Raw genomic sequence first — 25,752 nt, 5'->3', positions numbered from 1 at the left:
AGCTGAAGGACTTGGACAAAGTAACTAGAAAGTAATTCCAGAAGTTTAAGTTTTCTGCTAACATCAGTTCCTACATATTACTTGAAAGATTTGTAATAGTACAAATGCATGGGTACCCAAATTGAGCAGACCAGTATAAACACTGATTTAAGCAAAGTATCTAAATAATGCTGATAATTAGATCAGCAAGAAGAAACGATTAACTGAAATGCTAACTTGGTAGAACTAAATTTCCTTGCTAGACTGAGGAGCTGTGAAAAGCTTTCAGCAATTACAAATTAACTGTATTTTCAGCATTGATACTTTTCTGCTAATTTCTGACTTTTTACTTCCAGAAGTAATTTCATATCATTAGATCCAAATGCTCATACTGTTAACCTTGTGATTTGATCTAAAATGGAAAATGAAAGATATGCAGATGGCTGAACTGCAGACTGAAGGTCTGCCTTGGCTCATCATTATTATCTGACTGAGAAAATGCATACAGAATCTAGCAGAACACAAGGAAAGGGGAAACACTCTTTGCACTATGTAAGTATTTGATATGCTTGTCTGGTGAGTTGCTAGCAGTGTTACAAATGTCCATGAGTGCTGAGTTAGATCCACTGGCTGGAATAACATTTTGGTTCATAGAACCAAGACACATGTCAGAGCTTGGTTCATCCATGAAACTGTCACAGTCTGCAGACCAAGGCTCAGCTACCAACACAAACAAGTTATATGGTGTATATATATATCTCTCTAGACCTGCAGACCTTTTAAGAGAAAAAAAAAAAAAGTTATTTAAGGTAATTTGTTTACCACCCAAGTAACCTCCAGTTTGTTAGAAAGCCTGAATATAAAGCAAGTAAACTTAACTTAAGACCTGTGCAAAGTCTGAGAACATGTGAAGTGAAATTTACAACAAGCACCTATTTCTGTATGCTCTGATGCACCAAAAGTTTAAGAAATTTGAAGTCCAAATACAACCGTAGTTAAACATGTTAAAGTTGCATGTACTGAGAGGTAACGCCACTCCACAGTGTCATTCTGTCCTGTTCTCACTGACAAGACTAATTTATGCTGGAAACACTGTTAATTGAGGCTAGATATAAGTAGAATTTAATCAATGCATCTAAAATTGGTTTTAAATGGTTCCAACCCTCTGAAACACTTTTCCACTCAGCTTATCTGACATAAAACTTCATCTGCCATTTACAGATGTAAAACCCAGTGCCACAAGAGGCTGCACTGTACCTCATGACCCTTTTTAGTTGGACTATGTGGTGTGTACAACTCTTCAGGCTTGTCCAACAAATAAAATTCCCTTTCTCTAAGAAACTGTGTGTAAAGTTTGTTTGAATACATGGGGATGAAGACACATAACAGCACTCAACATAGAGGACGTACATAGTTGCAGGGAAACACAAGAAGCTTTATCCTACAGTCCCCTAATATTTCATTAACAGGCATACCTATTGGCTCCTCAACTGGGACCAATGATTTCAGGAAACTGAGCCAAAAGGTCACTTGGTTTAACTGGATTTCATAAGGCTCTTCGAGACTAAAAAGCACTATGTGAATTGCAGTGGGATCATTTGCAGCAAAATAATCGTAACAGCAGAAATACACAGGATTCCCAGAGAATTCCCAGATGCTGAAATCACCGACTCCTGAAAAACAGACAGAGGAAGAGATCACACTTTGTCAGTAAGCACAAAGCATCTTTCAGCCAGGGAAACACAAACAAAAGAGTTAATCTGATTTAAACTTTCACAAAGAAAAACCGTATGCATGTGAAAAAGCAAGGCTGCAAATGCAATGATGAACAAAGGGAATGGGTTTCAGTCACTCAGAAGCTGAGAAGTTGGGTCCTCACAATCTGTTCCTCTCTCACATTCACTTCTCTAGGACATTCAGCTGGATGCCACATGGAAGCACCTGTGTGTTAGAACGCATGCAGCCTTACATATTAAATTGGCCTTTGCCTTGCACAACTGCAACGATCTTGTAATGCCCTTGAAAAACTAGAATAAAGGCTCCTATTCTTTTCCTGCTCACCCCAAAAAGCTCAACATTTTAATTAATTTTTCTTCTTAACATGCCACTGCTGGTATTAAAAAGAGCCAAAGGACATTCTCAAAGAAGCCACTTTGCTTTACAGAATTGGACTATTCACATCGCGTTGATAAATTGGGACTGAAGAATCACCATGTTAAGGATCCCAACAGCACTGTGCTTCTTTTTGCCATCTCTTTTAGCTTCAAGTGAAAAAAGTATTAGTGCGTTGCACTGTATGACACTTCCCAGACATACCATCTGATTAGGGTGAAGTCTGCAGCAGTTGTACTACCTCTATTTAAATAAATGCTCATTAAGATGCACCTTAAACTTCTGGAAAAAAAGAAGCCAGAAACCTCAAGTCTACTGTTATGAGTACAGTTATTCAGAGTTCACCCATGTGCACACTTCCATCCTATATCAAGGCAGCACAGAGAAAGAAAAGAAACCCCTTTTGACAGTCTGTTGCATAATTCTGTTTCACTGCAGACTCTGACTTGGTTTCAAATGACACTGAAAGAGGAAGTTAAGACTGGACAAAGAATAAGCTTTAGCTACATGGCAAACTCTTCAGCTTGTAGAACAAACGTTTTGTCACTGCATGTGTTAGTCTGCGTATACTCAATTCATAAATAACTTTCTCTCTCCACAGTAAAATCTTTATTAATCCTAACTCAGCCTCAAAATTTCAGCTGCTAAGGCATGCAAAACATTTTCCTTATGAAGAAGAGATACCACTGGGAGAGATTATACCACTTCCATAATGATTAGTATGGCTGGTGGTGTATATGCACCATTTGTATGGTCTTCACAGTGAAAAGCCATATATATACTTATGACAACTTCTCTGACTGACTACTCTTACTGCTAATCAATTTCAATTGCAGAGCAGTTAGCTTCCTTTCAAAAAAAATGAAATCAGAAGCTCTACTCACTGTGTTTGGTGAGCTCCAGGGCTCACCAAACATGCTCCAGCCCTGTCATGGGTGAGAAAGGTAGGTCCTTCATACAGCTGGGAACCACTTATGTGGTAAGGACACTTGGGTCTATGGGACCAGACTGAATCTGATAAAATCTCCAAAGGACATACAGTACAGGTGAAGGAGCCTTCCGGTTTGCCAACCCATTCCTATTAAACCAAATCCCTAGTGATTACTATGTGTATTACAGGTACAGAACTTCATGCAGATTTACCTTCTGCTTAAAAAACTAAACCCCACCAGTGCTGGATTCTCAACCACAGTCACTACCATACCAAATCAGATTTATTTTTTTCATTTTTATTTTAAAAAACAAGCAATATAGCATTAACTGTCCCACAGCATTAAGGCATGCCAGCCCAGGGCTCTGCTTACCATGCAAATAGGCATTTTGAATGTCAATGGCCTTGGTGGACTGGTCATCAGCAGAGAAGTGAGAGTGATGAGCAGGTGAAACGAAAGCTTCTAACACCCCTTTGGTCAGGCCCGGCTCAAACATCATACTACGGCTTCTCACACTGACATTCTCACAACCAGGATAAAGATTCGTAATGCTTACTGAAACTGGGTCAGGGAAAGGAAAATGAGATTACAAACCATGTGAAAATCTCAACCAGATCACTTCAAAATAGGTATGCAAGGCATAAAAGCTGATTAAAAACCCCAAACTGCTCTTCAAAGAAAGGAGATGAGTACTAAGCTGTGAGCATACACAACTACATCCTTATTCTGAATGATGAAAAGGAAAGTATTACAATGATCCCATATAGCACGTATGGCCCTTTAGCAGATACACCTCTGGGTGGGAAGCATAGAAAAAAATTGATTGATTTGGGAATGAAAGGTATCAATAGTTAAAGTTCTTCTATGTTGCAAAGATATATGGCTTTTTTAGCTAAGGCCTGCAATTTCATAGCATGGTCTATTTTTATTAGCATGGAAATGCTACATATTTATACAGTTGATTCCTGTAACTAAGGATAAAAATACCACTGTGTAACAACTGTTTCTGGGGGGATGATGGAGGAAAGCAGGCCCTTAACCAAAATTATTTTACTAATAAGCAATTTGTTTAGTTCATACTTAATTCAGATTCCCTAAGAGTAAATGATAAACGAAAGGGCTTCTTAATTTACTTGCACCATCTAGTGGAGAAACTAAAGATTTATTTCTTCCACTAGATGCTGAATTCAAATACTTGGGTTTTAACATAGAAAGAAACTACCTGTCAGCTGTAACACTATACTTTCATGTTTGATCTTCTAGTGTAATATTTAAATTTTTAGGCTCTTGTAAATAAATACACGGTGAATTCACACACTTATTTTTACAGAATTTAAACAAACTTAAGCACATGATCCAAGTACAGACCAAATCCTGCTGGCTTGGATGTTTATCTGATGATGTCACTCAACCCGTAACATTATTTACATGTTATATAATTATTTTCATCCAAAAAGTACAGATACTTAAACAAGCAAAACCCAAAACTCCAAACATCAAAACAATGCAATAGTAGCTTTGTTTGCATAGAACTGCACAAGTTTCAAGTATGCATACCACTGCACAGCTTTCTGGCTTTATATCTAGGTAAGCTATTTTCAAGTGCATGCTTCAAATTCACCATTATTTCTAGAATGATTTGCCAATGTGACTGGCAGTCTTGTTTGATTTTACGATGGTGTGAGCACATGACACCTATCCTCTGGTTTTGGTACCAACCAACACAAAAAAATCCGTCTTCAGTCAAAAACTTCCTGCACTGCCTCCAGGAACTGATATTCCTTGAGTGATTTATCTCCCCTTGCATGACAGTAAATTAAGATAAATAAATCAAGAACTTCTGATTGATTTATTTAATCAATTTTTTTTTAATTCTGTTGTCACAGATGTGAGCCCCTTGTGTTAAGTAAACAGTAAATGCAATAAGAATCTCTGTGCCAAATAACTTGTCTTATTAAGCCACGCTGTGAGTACCTTGTAGCTTCCTCAGGTGACTAGAGAGAAATTAGAGATGAAATCTACTACTAGCACTGTTCTAACATTACTTGAAATGATAAATGAAACTAAACTTGCAAGTATTATCCAAAGGCTTTTAAAGAAAAAGGCAACCCTTACCCCATCTAAAACTTATGTAGTAAGACTACTTCTAAACAGCAATTTAAACTTGAGATCCTCAAAGTGCCTGCTTAGCTTGTATATATTGAGCAGCCTCTCAGTGTTAGAAAAGGGGCCTGGATGAATAGTTCACTATTCTTTCCACTGTCCTGCCACAACTGTGTGTTCTTCCAAAGCCGGGCACATGCTGAAGTGTAAAACTAGCTAGTTCCTCCACATCCTGCAGCTCTTCTCACTTCACACAGGCCAACTGGTGCTACATGGGCAAAGTTTCCCTATTATTTGCACACATTTACTTCAGCTCAGAAAACCTCTATTTTCACCTTGTTTGGAGACAATTTTAGACACCTCTAGCTGGGCTAATCCACTCCTGTACCTTAAGGAAAAGCACTCCAAGTCATCAGAGGCAGTTCTGAATCCTCTGTTATTACTTATAGATCACATAAAGATGCAGCAACTGTTTCAATTTTGCACAGAGCTTATTGAAGCTACTCAACTAAAAAGGCTGACAAAGCATAATCCCCCAAAACCACAATAGTGGAATCTAGTCACGACACTGGCATTCATAGCCTAGGACTTTTTGTAAAAAATAAACGCTGGTGTTCACAAGTCCTGTCCTGCATTCTCCAAGTTCACTTGTGCAGCATGTGAGTAAACAAAACCTTAACTAGTCCTTGCACCCTCCACACCCACTGCTCCTCTTCACTCTTACACCAGGTACGAGCCTGTGCACAGAGAAGTCAATACCCTCTCTGCTTTGCTTTAGTCTCTTACATGCTTAGCCTGTCCTGCCTTTTGCAGTGCAGCCAACAGCTCTTCCTTGGGAGCTACACAGAGTAAGAGGAAAATGTTTTCTCATTCAAATGTTACAGCTTTAAAGCCATACCTGAAGGTTTGGAAGACAAAGGAGATGGGGGGAATCTGGTTGAGTTTGTGGAGGAGAGCCTAGGCCTGCGTCTTCGGAAAAAGCTTCGTATCAGGCCGCACTTGAGAGACTCCACAAGGGTTGTTTTCCCAGCACCAGAGTGTCCAAACAGCTTCAGTTTGATGCGGGGCTGTGGATTCTGCACGTGCCGCAGCTGCTGGATAAAAAGCCCCCGGTGCGTATCCTAAAATTCAACATAAAGAAGAAATCAGAACATGTGGCAGGGAACTTCTGTCTCCCAACGAACTCAGACCACTGGGTTTAGATAACGCTTTCTTGCCAGACTGGTGTTCATCTGGATCAGTTCCTCCATCTACTTCATCATGCAAATGATCAGTTACTGGCAGGAAGGCAGGGACAGGTAGACAAGGCACAGCTGATTCCAGAGCCACCTTGAGTCTTCATGAAAATCACACATGACTTCAGGCTTAGTACCAGTGAATGGGATCATTTTGACCTCTGATGGAGAGGGCAAAGGAGGAAAAAACTAGCCTCTTTCAGTACCCATTCTCCTTACTTGTCAGTCTCAGTAGCATAATCAATATTCATAATCTTATATAATACACATGCAGCATTGAAGAATTTTGCAGTGACAGCTACCACCTGAGTGATCTGATAACTCGGTGTGCATCTCCCCTCTTCTTTACATCAACTTTTTCTGTACTTCTCATATTCAGGAGAATTGTCATCTTCCCTCTCCCTCCGCCCGCTCAGTTCTGTTTATTTCCACTTCAGTTCTTTGCGAGGTAAATATTGCTTTTCCCAGACAACTCTTACCTCTTCTTTCCCCACACACTTATTCTTTACCTTAAAAGACTTCTCACATACTATTCACCTTCCATTTTTCTACTCCTCTACTGCAAGTGTACAACCTCCAGACTGGTTTCCCTCTTTACTCCCAAGCCTCAGTAGATCTGCCTCCCTGCTTAATTCTCCTCTCAGTTTGCCCTCTGTGTGCATTCACCGTCTCTTGCACAGCTGCAACCTCGTCTTCCTACACAGGCCTTCCTCAAACCCAATCACATCTCCTACAGAAGAGCTTTCCACTTTGAGCTCTCCCATTACCCCTCTGTATCCTGTCTTGTAGTATCTGAAGAAAACTCCTTCTGTTCCTGCCAAAGACAGAGCTGGGAATGAACAAATCAAATCTCTCTTTTCTCTTTGCCCAGCAAGAGGCAATGAGACATGGCATGCTCTATTCCCCACAAAAGCTGAGCTTGAAAAATCAACTCAACAGAGGGATGCAGTGCAGGACAGCAAACTATCAGGTGTCTCTCACCACAGAAAGACCTGTTTTAAGGAAACAGAGAGATAGCAGAAAGGTGGAAGGCCAAAGGAACTAGCTTCATATTCTTTTCCTTCATTCCCCCCATTTGGAGCTGAGAGGCTCTGTTGTTCTGCATTTGTACTGAATTTAACATGTAGGATGAGTCATTAAACGAGCACCTACAGCCCCCCAAAATTCTACACATGCAGCAATCAAGCTGAGAAATTTGACAGAAATAGTAGCTCATATAATTTAGTTCCTTCCTTGCTAACAGGCGCTTATTAAATAAGTTAGTCACAATGCAAATACTGCACCCCCTCATGGCTAATACTGAATCTCTGCAAGAGCCACTATGACAGTAGGTTCTTCATGTACGTGCTATTAGGGACAAAACCCTCCACAGGCACTGAAAATAAAACAAGCATCAGGTATGCTCTGTACTAGATGATACTGACCATTTTGAGTAGTACTAGAATATTTTCAGTGGTTTGATGTAATTTATCAATTTCAACTGATCAGACTCTCTTGCAAAGTATACTCTGATGAAGTATGTAATTATGACACATTTTCGCTATATATGGGCAGGCCTTTACTAATTAAGAATACTCTGCTAACAAGAAGAGAGTTACAGCTACTAACATCTCCTTCAGAAGAGATTTATCTGACTTTCTCCCTTTTGTTCCAAGTCAACTTTTATTAGTTCCCTATTTACATCATGACTAAACACAAATCTATCCACCTGCATGCAGACACAGACAAGGGTTTGGTGCAGGGATACAACTATGCAAAATCGATCCTGTTAAAACAAACATTTACAAAAGCTATCATTGCAAAGGAAGCCTGAACTTTGGCACTTTCTGACATCTTCACTGATATATTTTACAATCCTAGTAAGTACAGACTTACTGGCAGGCCTACAGGACATGATTCTACTTCCACCTTCGCAATGCCTGGTACACACCATCTTCTACTGCTACTCTGAAATGGTCATTTATTTCAGTGTTCCACAGACCCATCAGCATAATTAAACCAGGATTGTTTTAATTGGTCTGGTTCTTGCCTGCGATCTCCAGGCAAGTGGTCCCTGAACCTTCACAGCATGAATGATGCTGGCTATTCACAATAATCAATGCGTATCAGATGTGTCAGACTTACTGCCTTACAAGCCCAGATCAACTTTCCATTCTAGTTGCGACTTGGAGATACTGAAATTGTAGAATTAAAAGTAAACATTGAGAACTTATGCAACTATTCCATATGGTATTAGAGTTTCCAGAAGGGGCACAGACCCCTCATACTTCATAACCCTAATCTAACTAAAATGGTGATGGTGGGGAATTAAGTCCTCCTGTGGGATGTGCAAATTCTTAATAGTTTATTTTCCAGTTTCTTCTAAACACCTTAGATGCTTTGCTAGGCACTGTCAGAGACAGCGTAAGATCAGTGGTGCAGACTAGCTTAGCCATTTTTGTTAACATGTACATAATAGCTTTAACTGAGGGCTGTCAAAAGGCAGCATTCCAGTAAGGATTTTTGCAGCAGCTTTTAGAATGGCTTTGATGAGTATCTTATCACATAATTTCCCATGGTCAAACTTTTCCTGGTATCTTAAAAACATGAAAACCTCAGTTAAAATTAATGCATTCCCAACCTTTTTAAGTCTTGCAAGCAGACTGGCTACATGTTCATGCTGCTCTGCTCTGGCAAGATCTTCTGCTGTTTTCCCATCCTGTTAAAACACAGATTGTTAGCAGCAGTTCCTTCCTTTTGCCCACAATACAAAAAATCACCACACAGCTCAGCAGCTCAAGGCAGTTAACAGAATTGCTGTCAGATGCAAATGAAATACAGAGAAGTAAAAAAAACCAACAACCAACAACCAGTAATGATTACCCCCACCAGAATCCCTGTTTTTTTTAAATTGTCAAAAAAAAAAAAGGTACAATGCAGAACAATGGCCTTTCTTTTACAAGTTGGCACCTGGATGCCACTGTAACAAGATACTTTGAATTCAGAGCCTGAGAGCAATACCAATACTGCCCATCTGAATTCCTCTTCTCTTCTCACCAACTGGAGGATGATAGTGATTTCTAGATATTACATACTGAACACATCTAAAAGTTTAAGCAGTTCACCAAGAGGGGACACATCAGCATATTCACTCACATGAATAGCAGGTGAATTTTCTTTACTAATGGATAAGGAATGACAGTGGCATATCAGTCACTGGAGGCTTCCACAAAGCAAGAACAGTGTAAGGGATGTGGTTTAAATTGCATCAGCAAATTTAAAAGGAGAAGCAAAGCTGCCTTCAGCATTCTGGTCTTGCCAATTAATCACCCACACTTCACAGGTCAGGTGTTTAATATTAAATAGGCTGAAAGAAAATTGCTCACTGCTTTCACTCTTAGAACTACATTGATGCTATTGTATTGTTTTAAATTTTGGTAACAGGCAACTAATTTATCAGCACTTTGCTTCTTTCACTCTCTCAGATAAGAGCTTTCAATTATTAAGAGGTAGTACTGGAAACCTAAGATCTTTTTCTTGGGTTTCTATCTTTGATTTTACTAGTTTTTCATGTGAAACCTGCATTGTCTTAAGTAGTCCTGAGGTTACTGTAATTACTATCCCTACATATGAAATAAATATCTTTGACAATTGAGTGTCCATGTACAGAAGCCATTTTCAGGTTTCCATAAAAGTTATTATGTACTCCAGAATGTCAGATAATTCAGACAGAACAGGAACAGAACATTACCAAGAAACAGCCAAAATTGTAATTGATGGTGTGAACTGACTAAATTTGAACCAATACTTTACCCTTAAATTCCTTCCATAGTTGACATATAATTGCAACTTTAGTAAAGAAACACCTGAATGTATTTTTTAAAATTAATTTTCCTTAGAGAAGATATATCAAACAGGAAGAATCTCTCTGTCTGTGCTGACCCTACCCTCCAAATCCCAGCTAATCTCGAGCGCTTGCTGCATGAGAGGAAGAGCAGACTAGCAGCTGGGCAGCTAGCCTGCCATCAGAACTGCTTCAATACTTCTAGTGCTTCCCAAGTTTCCGGTCTTAGGCACATCCAGGGGAATCCAAAACCTTCAAAGAAAGGGGAAACCTCAATTCCCTTCCTGAGAAGCCCTGTGGTAATAGGATGCAGGCTTCACCAACCTTAAGTGTGAATTTTACCCAGATCCTCAAATCTTGGGCCTCCTCTTAAGTCCAAAGCAGGACTGCTACAGCCTGGCCCTGTGCTCTTCCAGAGCGCAGTACGCTCCTGTTGCAACACAAGCTTGGGAGATGGCCTGGCCAACTCCAGCACCAAGCACGTATGCAGCGACAGATCCCTGCATGGGCACTGTCCCTTTGAATCAGAGGAGGTCCCACACCTCTCAACGGGGACACCACAATTGCCCTGGCATGGCTTGGGTAACTTGACACCCTTGCTTGCTTGTGTTTCATTGCTCTGTGGGGGTTTGTTCTGGCTTCAAGCCTGGCTTTGGCTAAACAGCTGTACTCTGATATATCATTTGTTTAGCTCAGTCACAGCTATTCAGGCACAAACACAAAGGAAATAACCATCTGGTGAGTATTTGCCAAAGAGTCTGAATGGCAGTGGCTCAGCCAGAGCCTGATCAGTGGGCATGGTTATAATGGGATAGAGGTGCCGGCTCCCAAAACTGGAAAAATGGCAACAGGAATGGTTCAAATTGCTAGAAGTCTAAGCAGATGTGTGCAAAGAGCAAGCCTACTTACAACAATGGGATGGCACTGTTGTAACCCAGAGCTCCATCCCCACTTCCTAACAGGTTCCTGAGCTCAATACCAGCTATCTGATACAGCTGTCTAATCTTGGTTCAGACTGTGAAGGAAGAAGACCTGAAAAGAAGGCCCATCAGGGGATTTCGCACTACCTTTTGCTTAGCCGCTACTCTTAAGCTGAGGCTTTTGCCCTTGGTCCTCACCTGAGCAGCACTACAGCTATATGCCTGCATGTGGCCATGTATCCCACTGACCTGGTCCCTAACTTCTGGGTTTGACCTTGAACCTACCTCTTCACTATGGACTCGCCTGGTGATCACTAGACCCTTCGCTGACCATGGTCACTGAGCCCAATTCCTGACCTTGACTTAACTCAGACCTACTTCATTGTTAGGGACTTGTCTGGTGACCCAGACCTTTGGCTGAAGCTGGTTGCCATCACTGGACCTGCTCTGCTTGCTTTGCTTGGGTACTGTGGGACTGGGCCCGTGTTGGTGAGGACACTGTCCCTGCTTGCCTTGCTGTTTACTCTTGGCTCCTAGCTCACCTTCCCTTATGGAGCAATGCCTTAGCAAGGGCACTGCCTGACGAGCATAATTTTTTAAGTTCATGGTCATCAGACCACGCAGTAACCAGAAAGGCCTGTGGAGCAGGTGAAGGACACCCCACAGCATTGGCAACAAGCACCAAGTACAGCAGGAAGAACTCTAGGTCAAATTTATCCCCAAAAAGCATTTTGAAATGTTTACATTGACAGATGCTAGCGGTTCAGTTCACATCTCTGTTGAAAATTTAGACTCAGATCTGGAAGCTTAATTTATTGACTGAGGTAACAGGTGGAAAAGCATAAATGAGATAAATGAGATAAATGATTCATTTTACAAGGATACTTGCATGCTAGTTCACTCATCCATGCACCCACACATCTTGCACCATGAAAATAAAACCTTTTAATTCCCTGAAAGCAAGAAAATTATTTAAGATATATATAATACATTTGTACGGTAATGGTATGTGATGTGAAATGACATACCTTGTAATGACAGTGGCCCACTGTGCTTACAGAAAACACAATGCTACAAGTAATTCTTACATGAAGAAATTCTTAGGTGTAGATGAAGAGGTAGCTGTACTGTACCTTAATCAGTTTCAAGTTTGGTTGTAAGAAGTGAACAAGTGGACAACAGAGAATGCTTTTCAAGTGGTGGACATACAACAGCCTAACTTTTTTTTGGAAAAAATTTCAGTATGTCATTATATTAGACCATTGTCCTTTCTTCCACTCCTCTCTAAGAGATGAATTCGTTTCCTACTATCATACGTGAAAGAAGCAAGAAGCGTTAATAGTATCTCTCAATACTTACAGAGGTTAAAGCTTCTACATTGGCACCAGTAAGACACAGGAACCGGACAACATCAAGAATGCCATTGTTTGCTGCCAGATGTAAAGGTGTTCTTCCATACTAACATGGGGGAAAAAAGTATCATTATGTTAGTCAAAGAACTTCACTCCAAATTTTATGACTAATAATCAAACATACTATACACACTGAAACACAGCAAAGGTCTTGCAAAAACTGTAAGAAAACGTAATTTTGATTACAGCTTAAGCACAACTGCTTAAAGCTCAATTAAAAACAAAGGCTAGACAGAATACTTAAAAAATGGGAAACAATTTTATAGTTAAATCCCCCACAACTGTGGAGGAATCCTTTAGAGTTTTTTTGCTATATTGAGAATGTCTTTCTAATTTCCAGTAAATTTAATTGCATTTTGCTTAATTAGATATGAACCAGCTAAGCAACACTAAATCCTTAACCTTCAAAGCTCTGGATTCTATTTCAATCCAAGTATTACTGGAGATTACATATCTGCAGTCTCCCTCTTCCACCCAAAGGAATAAAAGGGATCAATGCAAGAAGTCAGTCTGAAGGAATTTGTGCTTTCAGTGACAGAGGGAAAGTGCTGTAAGTATTGCTTCCCCAGTTTTTGCTTTTCCCCATCAATCCCTCCACTGACAACAGGTCCGCATGACATCCACTTCTGGTCTTTCATGTTCAGAGGTACTGTTAGAAATATCACTACCATATACTCTCTGCTTCTAACTCCTCTTACTATTACTTCACATATTTTCATGCTTTCAATGCTGTTCTCCCTGTTTCAAGCTTACATTCAGAAACAAACACACAAAATTACTTCACGAGAGAGTATTTGAAAGCACAGCTAACTTCCTGACAACCAGAAACTGAAAAGATGCCCGACTCCTCAAAACCCTACACCTCAACTCAAATAGCATCCTGGCCTGTATCAGAAATAGTGTGGCCAGCATGACTAGGGAAGCGATCGTCCCCCTGTATTCAGCAATGGTGAGGCTGAAGCTCAAATGCTGCGTTCAGCTTTGGGCCCCTCACTGCAAGACATTGAGGAGCTGGAGTGTGTCCAGAGAAAGGCAACAAAGCTGGTGAGGGGTCTAGAGAACCAGTCTTATGAGGAGCAGCTGTCTAGTCTGGAGAAGAGGAGGCTGAGGGGAGACCTTATTGCTCTCTACAACTACCTGAAAGGAGGCTGTAGCGAGGTGGATGTTGGTCTCTTTCCCCAAGTAACAAGTGATAGGATGAGAGAAGACGGCCTCCAGTTGTGCCAGGGGAGGTTTAGATTGGATAGTAGGGAAAATTTCTTCACTGAAAAGGTTGTCAAGCATTGGAACAGGCTGCCAGGGAAGCGGTTAAGTCACCATCCCTGGAGGTACTTAAAAGACATGTAGATGCGGCGCTTAGGGACATGGTTTAGTGGTGGACTTGGCAGTGTTAGGTTTATGGTGGGACTTGATGATCTTAAAGGGTCTTTTCCAATCTAAATGATTCTGTGAATCTATGATTCTAAATAAATGTGTATGATGTTCTACTGCGCATAGTCTGTGGAAGAAACAAACTGTGCCTTCAGCTGGTATTACGTACATGTTGGACAATGCCACATGTGAGGACCAAGGATAAAAGGTCGTTACATTAATGCACTCCCATTAAAGGGCTCGCTGCTGAAGAGGACCAGTAGAAATAAAGCCTCTCTATTTGAGAAGACCCAAACTCACCCTTTCACATAAAGAGCGCTCTAAAAATCACTCTAGTGTACATGACTTCTAAAGGAATAACAGGACACAAACTATAACCACGGCTTCTGTAGCCATGATCCCACCCCCACTGAACGCTTGAAGACCGACTTTTTTTTCCACAGCATGCTTGCAGCCAGGCCACTGATCCCAGCTCAGCATTCTCCATTAGGCAAAGAGGTGCTAATCCAGCCTTGCGCTGCATTAACGCACCTTCCCCAAAATGTGTTCTCAGCTGTGGATCTGGATTTAATTGCCTAGTCAATCAGGTTTAAGCTCAGAGGCAGGACTGGGGAGGTCATTATTTTAAGTTTTTTCACTTGGCAGCTCATGATTTTAATCATTAAAACCAAAAGTGATTGCACTAGACAACCCTCAAGCCAAAAGCCCCACAACTTTCTTCAGCTGGCTAATACAGAGAAGGTCAGTGCTTTGGTAATAAATGGAAGTGTTAACTAGAAAATGTTATTGCCAGAATATGTACTTTTCCAGAAAAAAAAAGAAGCTAGAATACCTGAATCAAACAAATTGCAGATAGCAACATAAAGACTCCTATGAGTAACTTTTACACCTTGTAGCATATATAACATTTAAAGAGGGGTTCATTCACAGCTAAATATCAAACCCTAAGCCCCACAGCCCGTCAGCAGAATCCAATGGCTGACTGTAACCTATTCAAACTAACCGAAGTAAAGTTTCCTGAAACAGCTTTCTTTCTTTTAAAGATCTCTAGGAGGAAAGCCAGAATGTTAAGCCTGTAAAGCATCACATTCAGTTATCCCATACACTACAGCACTAGCACAACAGAAGAAGCAAACAAGGCACTAGTATCTCAAAGTTTAGGGACAGACTATTAAACATTCATTTTAGAAAGTGCTTACAACAATTATGGACAGTTCACATTTTTAGCTGGCAGTCATCCAGTGATATGCACTGGAATCAACATTTTTAGGGTTGTAACATTTACCAAGTGTTTCTGCAATTGTCACGTGTTTGTGAAACAATGAGCAGTAAGAAATCACCTTACACAGACTGCTGACTTCAACTCTTGAAAATAATTTTACATTTAACATTTTAATTCTGAGATTTCCTGTACCCTGCCAGTGACAATTTGTTTAATAGATAAAATACAGCTATTCTATTCTGAGATAAATGTTTTATTAGGATTTATTTTAATAAATCAACTCAGTGCAGAAGAACATAAACCAGCCAATATGACACTTATTTTTATAACCAGGAATATAATCTGCAGTTGAGTTAAATCCCTTGTTAGATGACAGTGCAGATCTTTTAATTTAACTTGGAAGACTTTGAGGCAGATTTTTCATAAAAACGTACCAGTCTTCAACTCTGTATATACATTACTGTTACTAAATCACACCAAATCAAGGTCAGCAGCAATGCATTTCATCTGTTCTTCAGTGCCTAGATGTAACCTGCACAAAACAAAGCTATGCAGCTAGGCAAGAAGGTTGGCATATATTTCCACATTAGAGTTGAGTGGCAAAACACACTGGAATAATTCACTTGGGCTCTTCATGGATCTTTAATCATCTATTCAACTGAAACAAACAGGTGAATTTGCAAGGTGGGTCATTTAATGCTTTGCTTTTGGCCACTTTAAGAGATAAAAAAATAAAAACATTTTTCATATCAAAGAACTGGAAAGGGTCATCTAATGCAATAGGTGAGCTATTAAACAAAGTAGCTCAGTATCTATGTATTCCACATACCTTATTAGTGACATCCAAATTACAACTTGCTTCACAGAGTGCCATCACAATAGGAACATTCCCATCTTTGCAGGCCACATGCAAGGGAGTGTTGCCATGTCTGTCTTGCAAATCTACAGGACATCCTTGACTGATGAGACTTTTAACTACTTCTATTTGACATCTTCTGACAGCAAGGTGTAGGGCTATATGACCATCCTGAAACCACAAGACAGCTCGTAAGCAAGATTTAATAATGCTAAAAAACAAAGCATTTTGCAGAGTCACAATCATTTCACTTAACTGGGTGCATCTCCTTGCCTCAAGAATCACGCTGGTTTTAATTTTTGTTTTAAGGGTGGAGGCAGGGAGATGCACAGTATCTGTCTGAACAAATCAGCTATGGGACGAAAGCAAATTTCTATTAAGCTACTGAGCTTTGCAGTAGAATGGATGAAATGCAAACACACATTCTCCACTGATGACCTCCCTAGGAGGTGGAAGAGTGACCAACTGTAACAACCAGCTGAATATTGTAAACCACCCATGTGTTTACTGACAGAAGTTAGTGATGCAAATGTCATTCAATCTGCTTAGTGATCAGTAACTTCAGAGACAGAGCTTTCTTGCCTTGCGGAACAACCTCAAGAGACAATGTGACTGGTAAAAACAATTTAATTCTTTTAGAAGCAAAAGCTTTTTTCTGAACTGGCTTTAATAACTATTTAGTAACTATCAGCAATAAAAGTAGCTAAAAGAACAAGCATAACAAAATTACAAGCAATGAAATGCCAGACTTGTTTGTTGGGATTACACCATGAAAGACAAAACCCAATTCTGAATCAATACAGTTATATTTTTAAATAGTCAGAATTTAGCTTATTGGAAATAGGTGTGATTTAGCCAACCCATAGGAATCAAAGGCAAACAGTAAACCCATCTTTTTTCTCTTAAGTTAATAGTTTGTTGCCAATTACAGAACCCAATGTTCCTGCCATTTTTCACAGAGTGTTAGTCATAAGTTAGTAACTGATAAGGTGATAATGAATCAGCAAAAACCCAATTGTGGAAAAATAATCAGTGGGCAACTTTAAAGACTATTGCTGTCATCAATAGTCTCTGCATGAACTGCTCAGAAAACCCACATCACTGAAACAATGCTGGCTTGCAGCATTCAAATGAAGCAATTCAGAGACATGGCTCTGACACCTGTGATCTCTGGACGTAATTCCTGACCAAAAGCAACTCAAACTAACCTTGTCTGTTGCACGAAGGTCAGCCCTGTGTTCTGCCAGGCATTCCACAATATCATGGTAACCCCTAGCAGATGCTGTCAGGAGTGGCGTCTCCCCTTCTTTGTTTTTAATGTTCACATTGCAACCTGCTTCACAGAGTGCTTTGGCAACAGAGTAGTAGCCATGCCAAGCAGCACAATGCAGTGGGGTTTCTTCTTCCTGTCAACATGGGAAATAAAAACCAAAACCAACAGAGCTGAACCAAATGCCAGGAGGAACAATACCCCAGCTTAATTTAGAAAGACAGGAAGGTGACATGAAAGAAAAAAGACAGTCTACTAAGTAAGCCCTGTAAAAAGATGTTGTAATTTCTAATGCTGACGTTCTCAAAGGAAGAATAACTCCTGCTGACATACAAAGTGACTATGGTAACACACTAGACTGTCATCATTGCCTGGATTCTGAGAGTATGTATCTACTGACAACACCTTGCATGTCAGCAATCTTAGTTTAGATGTTTCCATGCTTCTGCAGTTATCTATCTTGGTTTTCTCACTTGAAAACTGATCCTCATTGGTAAGCAACTTCTACATCCTGTGTGCTGAGGGACTAATCCAGTGTTTAAAACAGATGGCTCACCAAGGAGATGAAAATCATAGAACCACCGAAAGGTTTGGGTTGGAAGGGACCTTAAAGATCATCTAGTTCCAAACTCCCTGCCACGGGCAGGGACACCTTCCACTAGACCAGGGTGCTCAAAGCCCCATCCAACCTGGCCTTGAACACTTCCAGGGATGGGGCATCCACAGCCTCTCCAGGCAACCTGTTCCAGTGCCTCACCACCCTCATAGTGAAGAACTTCTTCCTTACGTCTAATCTAAATCTACCCTCTTTCAGTTTAAAACCATTACCCCTTGTCCTATCACTACAATCCCTGTTAAAGAGTCCCTCCCCATCTTTCCTGTAGGGCCCCCTTTAGGTACTGGAAGGCTGCTATAAGGTCTCCCCAGAGCCTTCTCTTCAGGCTGAACAACCCCAACTCTCTCAGCCTGTCCTCACAGGGAAGGTGCTCCAGCCCCCTGATCATCTTTGTGGCCCTCCTCTGGACCCAACTCCAACAGGTCCATGTCCTTCTTACACGGGGGGCCCCTGAGCTGAACATAGTACTCCAGGTGGGGTCTCATGAGAGCAGAGTAGATGGAGAGAATCACCTCCCTCGACCTGCTGGCCACGCTTCTTTTGATGCAGCCCAGGATGCAAGGCCTTCTGGGCTGCGAGTGTACATTGCTGGCTCATATTCAGTTTTTCACCCACTAATACCCCCAAGTCCTTCTTTGCAGGGCTGGTCTCAATCCACTCATCGCCCAGACTATATTTGTGCTTGGGATTGCCCCAAACCATGTGCAGAACCTTGCACTTGGCTTTGTTGAACTTCATGAGGTTGACATGGGCCCATCGCTCAAGCCTGTCAAGGTCCCTCTGGATGGGTTCCCTTCCCTCCAGCATGTCAACTGCACCACACACCTTGGTGTTGTCCGCACCATGCAACTTGGTGTCGTTGGCAAACTTGCTGAGGGTGCACTCAATCCCACCATCCATGTCACCGACAAAGATGCTAAGCAGCACCGGTCCCAAAACTGACCGCTGAGGAACGCCACTTGTCACTGGTCTCCACTTGGACATGGAGCCATTGACCACAACTCTCTGCATGTGACTGTCCAGCCAATTCCTTATCCACTGAGTGGTCCACCTGTCAAATCCATGTCTCGTCAATTTAGAGACAAGGATGTTGTGCGGGACAGTGGCAAATGCTTTGTCCAAGTCCAAGTAGATGATGTCAGTTGCTCTTCCCTTGTCCACCAACACTGTAACCTTGTCGTAGAAGGCCACCAGATTTGCCAGGCATAATTTGCCCTTAGTGAAGCCATGTTGGCTGTCACCAATCACCTCTTTAGTTTCCATGTGCCTTAGCATAGTTTCCAGGAAGATCTGCTCCATGATCTTGCTGGGCACAGAGGTGAGACTGGCTGGCCTGTAGTTCCCCAGGTCTTCCTTTTTTCCCTTTTTAAAAACAGGGGTTATGTTTCCCCTTTTCCAGTTAGTGGGAACTTCCCCAGACTGCCACAACTTCTCAAATATGATGGACAGTGGCTTAGCCACTTCATCTGCCAGTTCCTTCAGGACTCGCAGATGCATCTTGTCAGGTCCCATGGACTTATGTACCTTCAGGTTCCTTAGATAGTCTCAAACCTCATCTTCTCCTACAGTGGGCAGTTCTTCATTCTCCCAGTCCCTGCCTTTGCCTTTTGTGACTTGGGTGGTGTGGCTGGAACACCTGCTGGTGAAGACTGAGGCAAAAAAGTCGAGTACCTCAGCCTTCTCCATGTCCCAGGTAACCAGGTCTCCCATTTCCTTCCTGAGAGGACCCACATTTTCCCTGGTCTTCCTTTTGTCACCGATGTACCTATAGAAACTTTTCTTGTTGCCCTTGATGTCCCTAGCCAGATTTAATTCTATCAGGGCTTTAGCTTTCCTAACCCGATCCCTGGCTGCTTGGACAATTTCTCTGTATTCCTCCCAGGCTACCTCTCCTTGCTTCCACCATCTGTAGGCTTCCTTTTTGTGTTTGAGTTTGTCCAGGAGCTCCTTGTTCATCTATGCAGGCCTCTGGGCACTTTTGGCTGACTTCCTCTTTGTTGGGATGCATTGCTCCTGAACTTGGAGGGTGTGATCCTTGAATATTAACCCTTTCCTGGGCCTTTTTTCCCTCTAGGGCTGTATCCCATAGTATGCTACCAAGCAGACCTCTGAAGAAGCCAAAGTCTGCTCTCCTGAAGTCCAGGGTAGAGAGTTTGCTGTGCACCCTCCTCGCTGTCCTAAGGAACTTGAACTCCACCATTTCATGGTTACTCCAGCCAAGGCTGCCCTTGAGCTTCATATTCCCCACCAGCCCCTTCTTAGTGAGAACAAAGTCCAGCATAGCACCTCTCCTTGTTGGCTTCTCCACCACTTGGAGAAGGAAGTTATCATCAACACATTCCAGGAATCTCCTGGATTCCTTAGCCCTGCTGTGCTGTCCCTCCAACAGATATCAGGGTGGTTGAAGTCCCCCATGAGGACCAGGACTTGTGAATGTGAGGCTGCTCCTATCTGTCTATAGAGGGCCTCATCTGCTCAGTCTTCCTGGTGAGGTGGCCTGTAGCGGACCCCCACTATAATGTCACCTGACCCTGCCCTCCCTTTAGTCCTGACCCATAAGCTCTCACTTGCCTCCCTGTCCATCCCCAGGCAGAGCTCCATGCACTCCAGCTGGTCATTGACAAAGAGCAACACCCACTCCTTGTCTCCCCTGCCTGTCTTTCCTAAAAAGTCTGTATCCTCCCATTCCAACACACCAGTCATAGCAGCCATCCCACCACTTCTCCATGATGCCGATAAGATCATAACCCTGCATATGTATGCACGCCTTTAACTCCTCTTGTTTATTTGCCATGCTATGTGCGTTTGCATAGAGACATTTAAGTTGAGCCCCTGCTGAAGCTGAGTTACTGGCTGGAGTGGCTGGAATTCCTTGTGCTGCTCTCCAGGTGCTCTCCTGCTGACCTGTGATCCCTCTCCAGATTCTGGGTATCTATTGCTGACACTGGCATCACACTGGTAGGAGTGGGATGGTTCCCCTAGACTTGTAGTTTGAGGCAGAGCACTCTGCTTACTATGTTCAAAAGGCACATCCTAATGATTTAGGAGTGTAGGCAGTGACTTGGGTCCTTAGAAACCTGCATCCTTTAAACGCGCATCACAACAAGCATTTGAAACTGTAGACATTTTGAGTTCAGTTGTGACTGAAGTTCTAATTTGCTTTTTGCTTGAACCCAGGAAGCTTCAAAATATTCACCTTCAGTCTCTTCGTACTTCATAACAGTTATGTGGAACATCATTAAGAAACTCAAATGTTTTACAAAAACACGCTATTGAAAGTAGCCCACTGAAAAGCAGGGAGGATTAAAACCCACCAAAAAAGTCATTCTATCAAATTCTAAGAAACAGGATATCCTTTCTGTACCTGGCAAGTATCAATGAGGAGACAATCAATGCTGATAATAGTATAGGGCTTGGGCTGTATTCAAGGTTTCTGTAAAAATCTGAAGAAACAGTCGAACAGCATGTCCTGTGGTTCCTTGGCCTGCTGCTGCTTAAACAATACAAAGGTAGTCCTAGAGGATGCAGCACCTGGGGAGGCTTATGGAACTCCCCTCCCCCCCAGTTAAATTTGGGTCAAATGGATGTTTTTTTTCTATTAAGCCTTTTCTTTCCTGTTTTCTCACAAGAATTCAGAGCTCCAGTGAAGCCCTCCTAAGCCCTTCTCTCATTTTCAAAAATGAGTGCTTGACACTTCAGAGAAGTCCCATGATGGCTGAAAACCAAGCTGAAGTCAAGGCAAAAACTAATAAAAAGCTTTAGGTGAACTCACAGAGCGCACACTACCACCCATACCTTTGTGATGTTCGGTTTCTCCAGCTTTAAGCTTTCATTTTCAAGAAAACCTGTGTTTTTTAACAGTAGTTGGTTCATGCACACTGTTTTTTGCAGTCTTCACTAAGAGGTATTGAAACCTTAATAATTTTGTTATTTTTTTCAAATTCTAACATGCCAGAGGCTGCAAGGCAAGACTAAGAGTTTTGACCACTTGTACTAAAGCCTTATTCTTTGAAGAAAAACAGACAGTGTCCATGACTCACCTTGTCTTGAAAGTTTGGATTGGATCCAATGCGACAGAGAAACTGAACCACATCCACATGCCCATACCGAGCTGCAACATGGAGAGCGGTCTCCCCAGACTGCAATTACAGAAGAACATGCCAGTGTAATTTCATATGTCACTCCTAGGTATACACCTCCACGTACAGCCTGAATGCCTGTATGCTGTATGGGGTACTCCTCCCTCCCTGTAACCCAATGGCACAGCTGTGGTCAGAAGAGATCTCCCGCTTACAAACTGCAGTTGTACGTGACAGATACAGCACCACCTGACAGGTTATTTCTTCAAAGGCCTTGCTTTTTCAGAACTTATTTTCCTACTTAATTTGTTCCAGGTCACAGCCACAATAGGTTTTCTGAGCAATATGAGGAGGCAGCTGCGTGTGCAACTGGTGTTGAAACAGACATCCTATTTCTAATCATAGTATTTCCATACGCCTCCCCTTCACCCTGTATACACAAATGTAATGAACTGGCCTAACACCTTGGTATATCCTGGTGTATTTTGGTCATTACATGTAATTATTTGCAACCTTTTGTTGAAGTCATATGGAAAAGAAATGGTATTCTTATTAAGACAGTAACGTCTTTCCTAGTAGCCCCATCAGGAGTTGAACACTAATTTTGCTAATGTGCCTTGTCTTGCGCTAGTTCCCTCAACAAAGCAAACTGTGTTTCACAAGTATAATTGCCTCTGTACTGGAGCTTTGGCTAGTATGAAAACATCACTACCATGTAAGATTTTAACAGCAACTACTTTCTAGGGCAAATGTGCTCAAGTAAAACTGCTGGAGACAAGGTAAGTGCTCATCAGCTACAAACTGTTAGACTTCATTATGCTCAACTTAGTAACAGTCAAATTTACTTGTCAGACAAAAGTGATTTTAAATCAAGAGGAATGAAAAACAGAATCACGATTTTACCCCGAGTTCCAATGAGAAATCTAGTCTTCAAGCAAAAATTAATTTAGGTTTGTACTTCCCCACCTACCCACCATGTACTCACCACATTTAATATGCATGCTTCGTTAACATTTGTCAGGAAAATAATCAGTACATCCAGCTACTTTAAAACTGTGTTATCACAGCCCTATATGTCAGGTTATAAAACCACACTAAAAAAGCCTGTCACATTCTTGGAATTATGGCACAGCTGAAAGTCTTTCCAATGGAAAGACCTCTCTCTCTGCTAGGATAAAGTTACAAAAAAAAGGTTGTCTGCATGAAAAAGGAGAAGAATTTTTTTCTTACCTTATCCTTAACATCCAAAGGACATTTATTATCATTGAGAAATTTCAGTGTTTCTACATGACCATGTCGAGAAGCCCAATAGATTGCATTAGATCCAGCCTGTCAAAAATATTTGATTACAGATGTTATTGATCAATTTAAAATCCTAATTCTAGATTTTCACCTGAGGTATACATGCACTTAGTTGTACACAGATACATTGAACAGCTATTCAAGCTTATATGAACACATTTACTTTAAAATAAAACAACTTAGAATTGGTTCAACAACCCCACATACCAATGACAACAAAAACCCCTCTATGCAAGGATGATTAACAGGATCACTCACTATTTGTAAGGATAATCCTCTTCCTCCTTCTAAGGGAGTTTTTTGGAAAGAACAGTCATGAGATAAAAACCTTTCTGCTGCTTACTTTACCATCCCTTAGATAAAGAAGCAGACAATGCTTCAGGTTTGCTTTTAATGAACCCCAGATTGTTACAACACATTTTGAAAAAACCTTGTTGCAAAGCACACCCTCCATTGCATACAAGTTTTAGCTGTGATATTCCCCATCGCTAAAATGTGCATTTATCATGCCATATTAAAATAAAGTTCACCACTGTGTTTTAGGGCAATCACTAATTTGAACTAATTGAGGCAATTTTGTAAGCATGAACTACATTTTAAGACTAGTATAATTCAAATTATTTCAGCTAATAAAGTGATCAAAATCAGAGGATATGCACTAGTAACAAATGACATTATTACAGATTTGCTTTTATCTTTTTGTTGTGGAAGACAGAACCAGACTCTACAGTCCAGATTTTCTCCTTTCCAATACAACTTGGTCTGAACTGCTTGTCCTCTGCCAACTGGACTGAAAAACTTAAACAGAACGATGAGAAAGCAGAACCCTGACCTTATCTTGAACATCAATACGGGATCCACGCTTTAAAAGCAACTGCAGCATCTGAATGTTTCCACAGCCAGCAGCAATCAGTAGTGGAGGTGTTCCATGCTAACAACAAAACACAGCAAGAACGATATATTTAATTTTTGAAAGATTAAGAGAGTGGAATAGAAGGCAGGCATTGAACGGTATCTCTGGATTTCCAGTTTCAAATTAAGTCTTCAGGGAATACTGTATAGAAAATAATTTGTCCCTTTGTCCAAAGAAATTTATTGCACAGCAATCTTCTATTTTTTTTGGATGAATTCACATTTACTAAATGATACACCACACATTAAAGGCATGCTTTTCAAATTAGGAATATCAGTGTTAAGCTCTCATTAGCCGAGTCTGGCAAGGATGCTCCCCCTTGCAAATTCTTTAATATCTACATTTTAAACTAGATTACCTAAGGTGTTTGCCACACCACCTCAAAGACATAAGCCACCAGCAATGTATGGGAAAGTTAAATGGGACTGCACCATTAAAACAAAAAATACAGTGACTTCTTGAAATGTTCAAGGCCCCAATCACAGTAAAGTAACTGACACTTTACTTTATAGTGCTCTTCATGCATATTTCTCAAAGTACTTTAGAATGAAGGTCAGTATAAGCATTCAAAAAAGTGAAAATTAGAGCAGAGATCCAAGGCTAAACAGCAGAGCCAGCAACAGAACTCTGGTCTCTTTGTCTCAGTTCCAACACTCCCATTAGTACAGCAGCAGCACACTGAAATACTGTAGTTGGCAAGTAATTTCATTTCTGAAAATGAATGACACCATCCAACATTATGTTCACATAACCAGTCTCTGCAGTATAAGACTTTTGTTTCTAACAGTGCTTTGCAAAGTCAGTTTTGGCAGCCTGGTTATTCCTACGTATTCTGCCATCCTAATCTGCCACAAGAAACAACAACTGCAAACAAAAGCAAAGGCTGATATCTCATAAACCACAGCTCTTGACAATAGATTTGATTAAAACTTTCTCAAAGACCTAGGCAAAAAAAAAAACATTTTCGGCTCCATTTTCAGGTAGTTTGGGAAGACTGAACACAGAACACATTAAAATTTCTCCTAAAGAAAGACAGAATTATTTCCCATCCACTTGTCTTTCTCTTTTCATTTCAGGTGTTAAATTTCTATTTTACAACCACGTTGCTCTATTCAACAGGGTGATAGCTAGTCCCCCATGCACCGCAACACAGACCCGCACTACCTTGTTGGGTTGATTGACATCATAATTTGTCAGAGATCCCAGAAGGTGCTGTAATCCAGGAACATTGTCATCATTGATGGCATGAATAATAGCTTTCATCACAAAAGAATCTTCCTCATCCTTGTAATTAAGTAAGAAGAAAAATTGTTAGCTTCAAGGAAAAAATCCCTACCTCAACAGCTGCCAAGACATCTAAAAAAATTTAAAAAGTAATATTTTCAAAGTCTTTTAGAGTGCTTCAGCTGCAAGTTGTAATCCTTCATGAAGCATATGGCTAACATGCATGCATGTTATTTGAAAACCCACACCAAAAACACCCACACTTTTTCTAGTACAATATGCTTCCTTCTTCTTCACACATGAACCCATTACTCATTGAGATTCCAAACAGGTTTCTTTTATTAGGTGTATTTTCCTTTTCCTCCTAGGACTTTCAATAGATG

General features: G+C 41.0%; 1 protein-coding gene across 4 annotated transcripts in view; it reads right to left on the bottom strand.

The window, feature by feature from the left end:
• The window catches only part of DAPK1 (death associated protein kinase 1), a 93,420-nt gene that overhangs the window by 7,172 nt on the left and 60,496 nt on the right, over positions 1-25,752 (bottom strand). For all 4 annotated transcript variants that reach the window (XM_069776817.1, XM_069776816.1, XM_069776818.1 and 1 more), the window contains 11 exons: positions 25,310-25,429; positions 24,065-24,163; positions 23,161-23,259; positions 21,892-21,990; positions 17,174-17,371; positions 15,939-16,136; positions 12,464-12,562; positions 8,982-9,059; positions 6,025-6,247; positions 3,396-3,584; positions 1,455-1,652 (listed from right to left, as the gene is read on the bottom strand). In XM_069776817.1, coding sequence (XP_069632918.1) covers positions 1,455-1,652; positions 3,396-3,584; positions 6,025-6,247; positions 8,982-9,059; positions 12,464-12,562; positions 15,939-16,136; positions 17,174-17,371; positions 21,892-21,990; positions 23,161-23,259; positions 24,065-24,163; positions 25,310-25,429 — 1,600 coding nt within the window. The remainder of the gene's footprint in view (positions 1-1,454; positions 1,653-3,395; positions 3,585-6,024; positions 6,248-8,981; positions 9,060-12,463; positions 12,563-15,938; positions 16,137-17,173; positions 17,372-21,891; positions 21,991-23,160; positions 23,260-24,064; positions 24,164-25,309; positions 25,430-25,752) is intronic.

Source organism: Haliaeetus albicilla, chromosome Z (assembly GCF_947461875.1).
Source record: "Haliaeetus albicilla chromosome Z, bHalAlb1.1, whole genome shotgun sequence".
Lineage (NCBI taxonomy): Eukaryota > Metazoa > Chordata > Aves > Accipitriformes > Accipitridae > Haliaeetus > Haliaeetus albicilla.
Note: the sequence above shows the minus strand (reverse complement) of the source record. Positions and strands in the feature narration are given on the sequence as shown.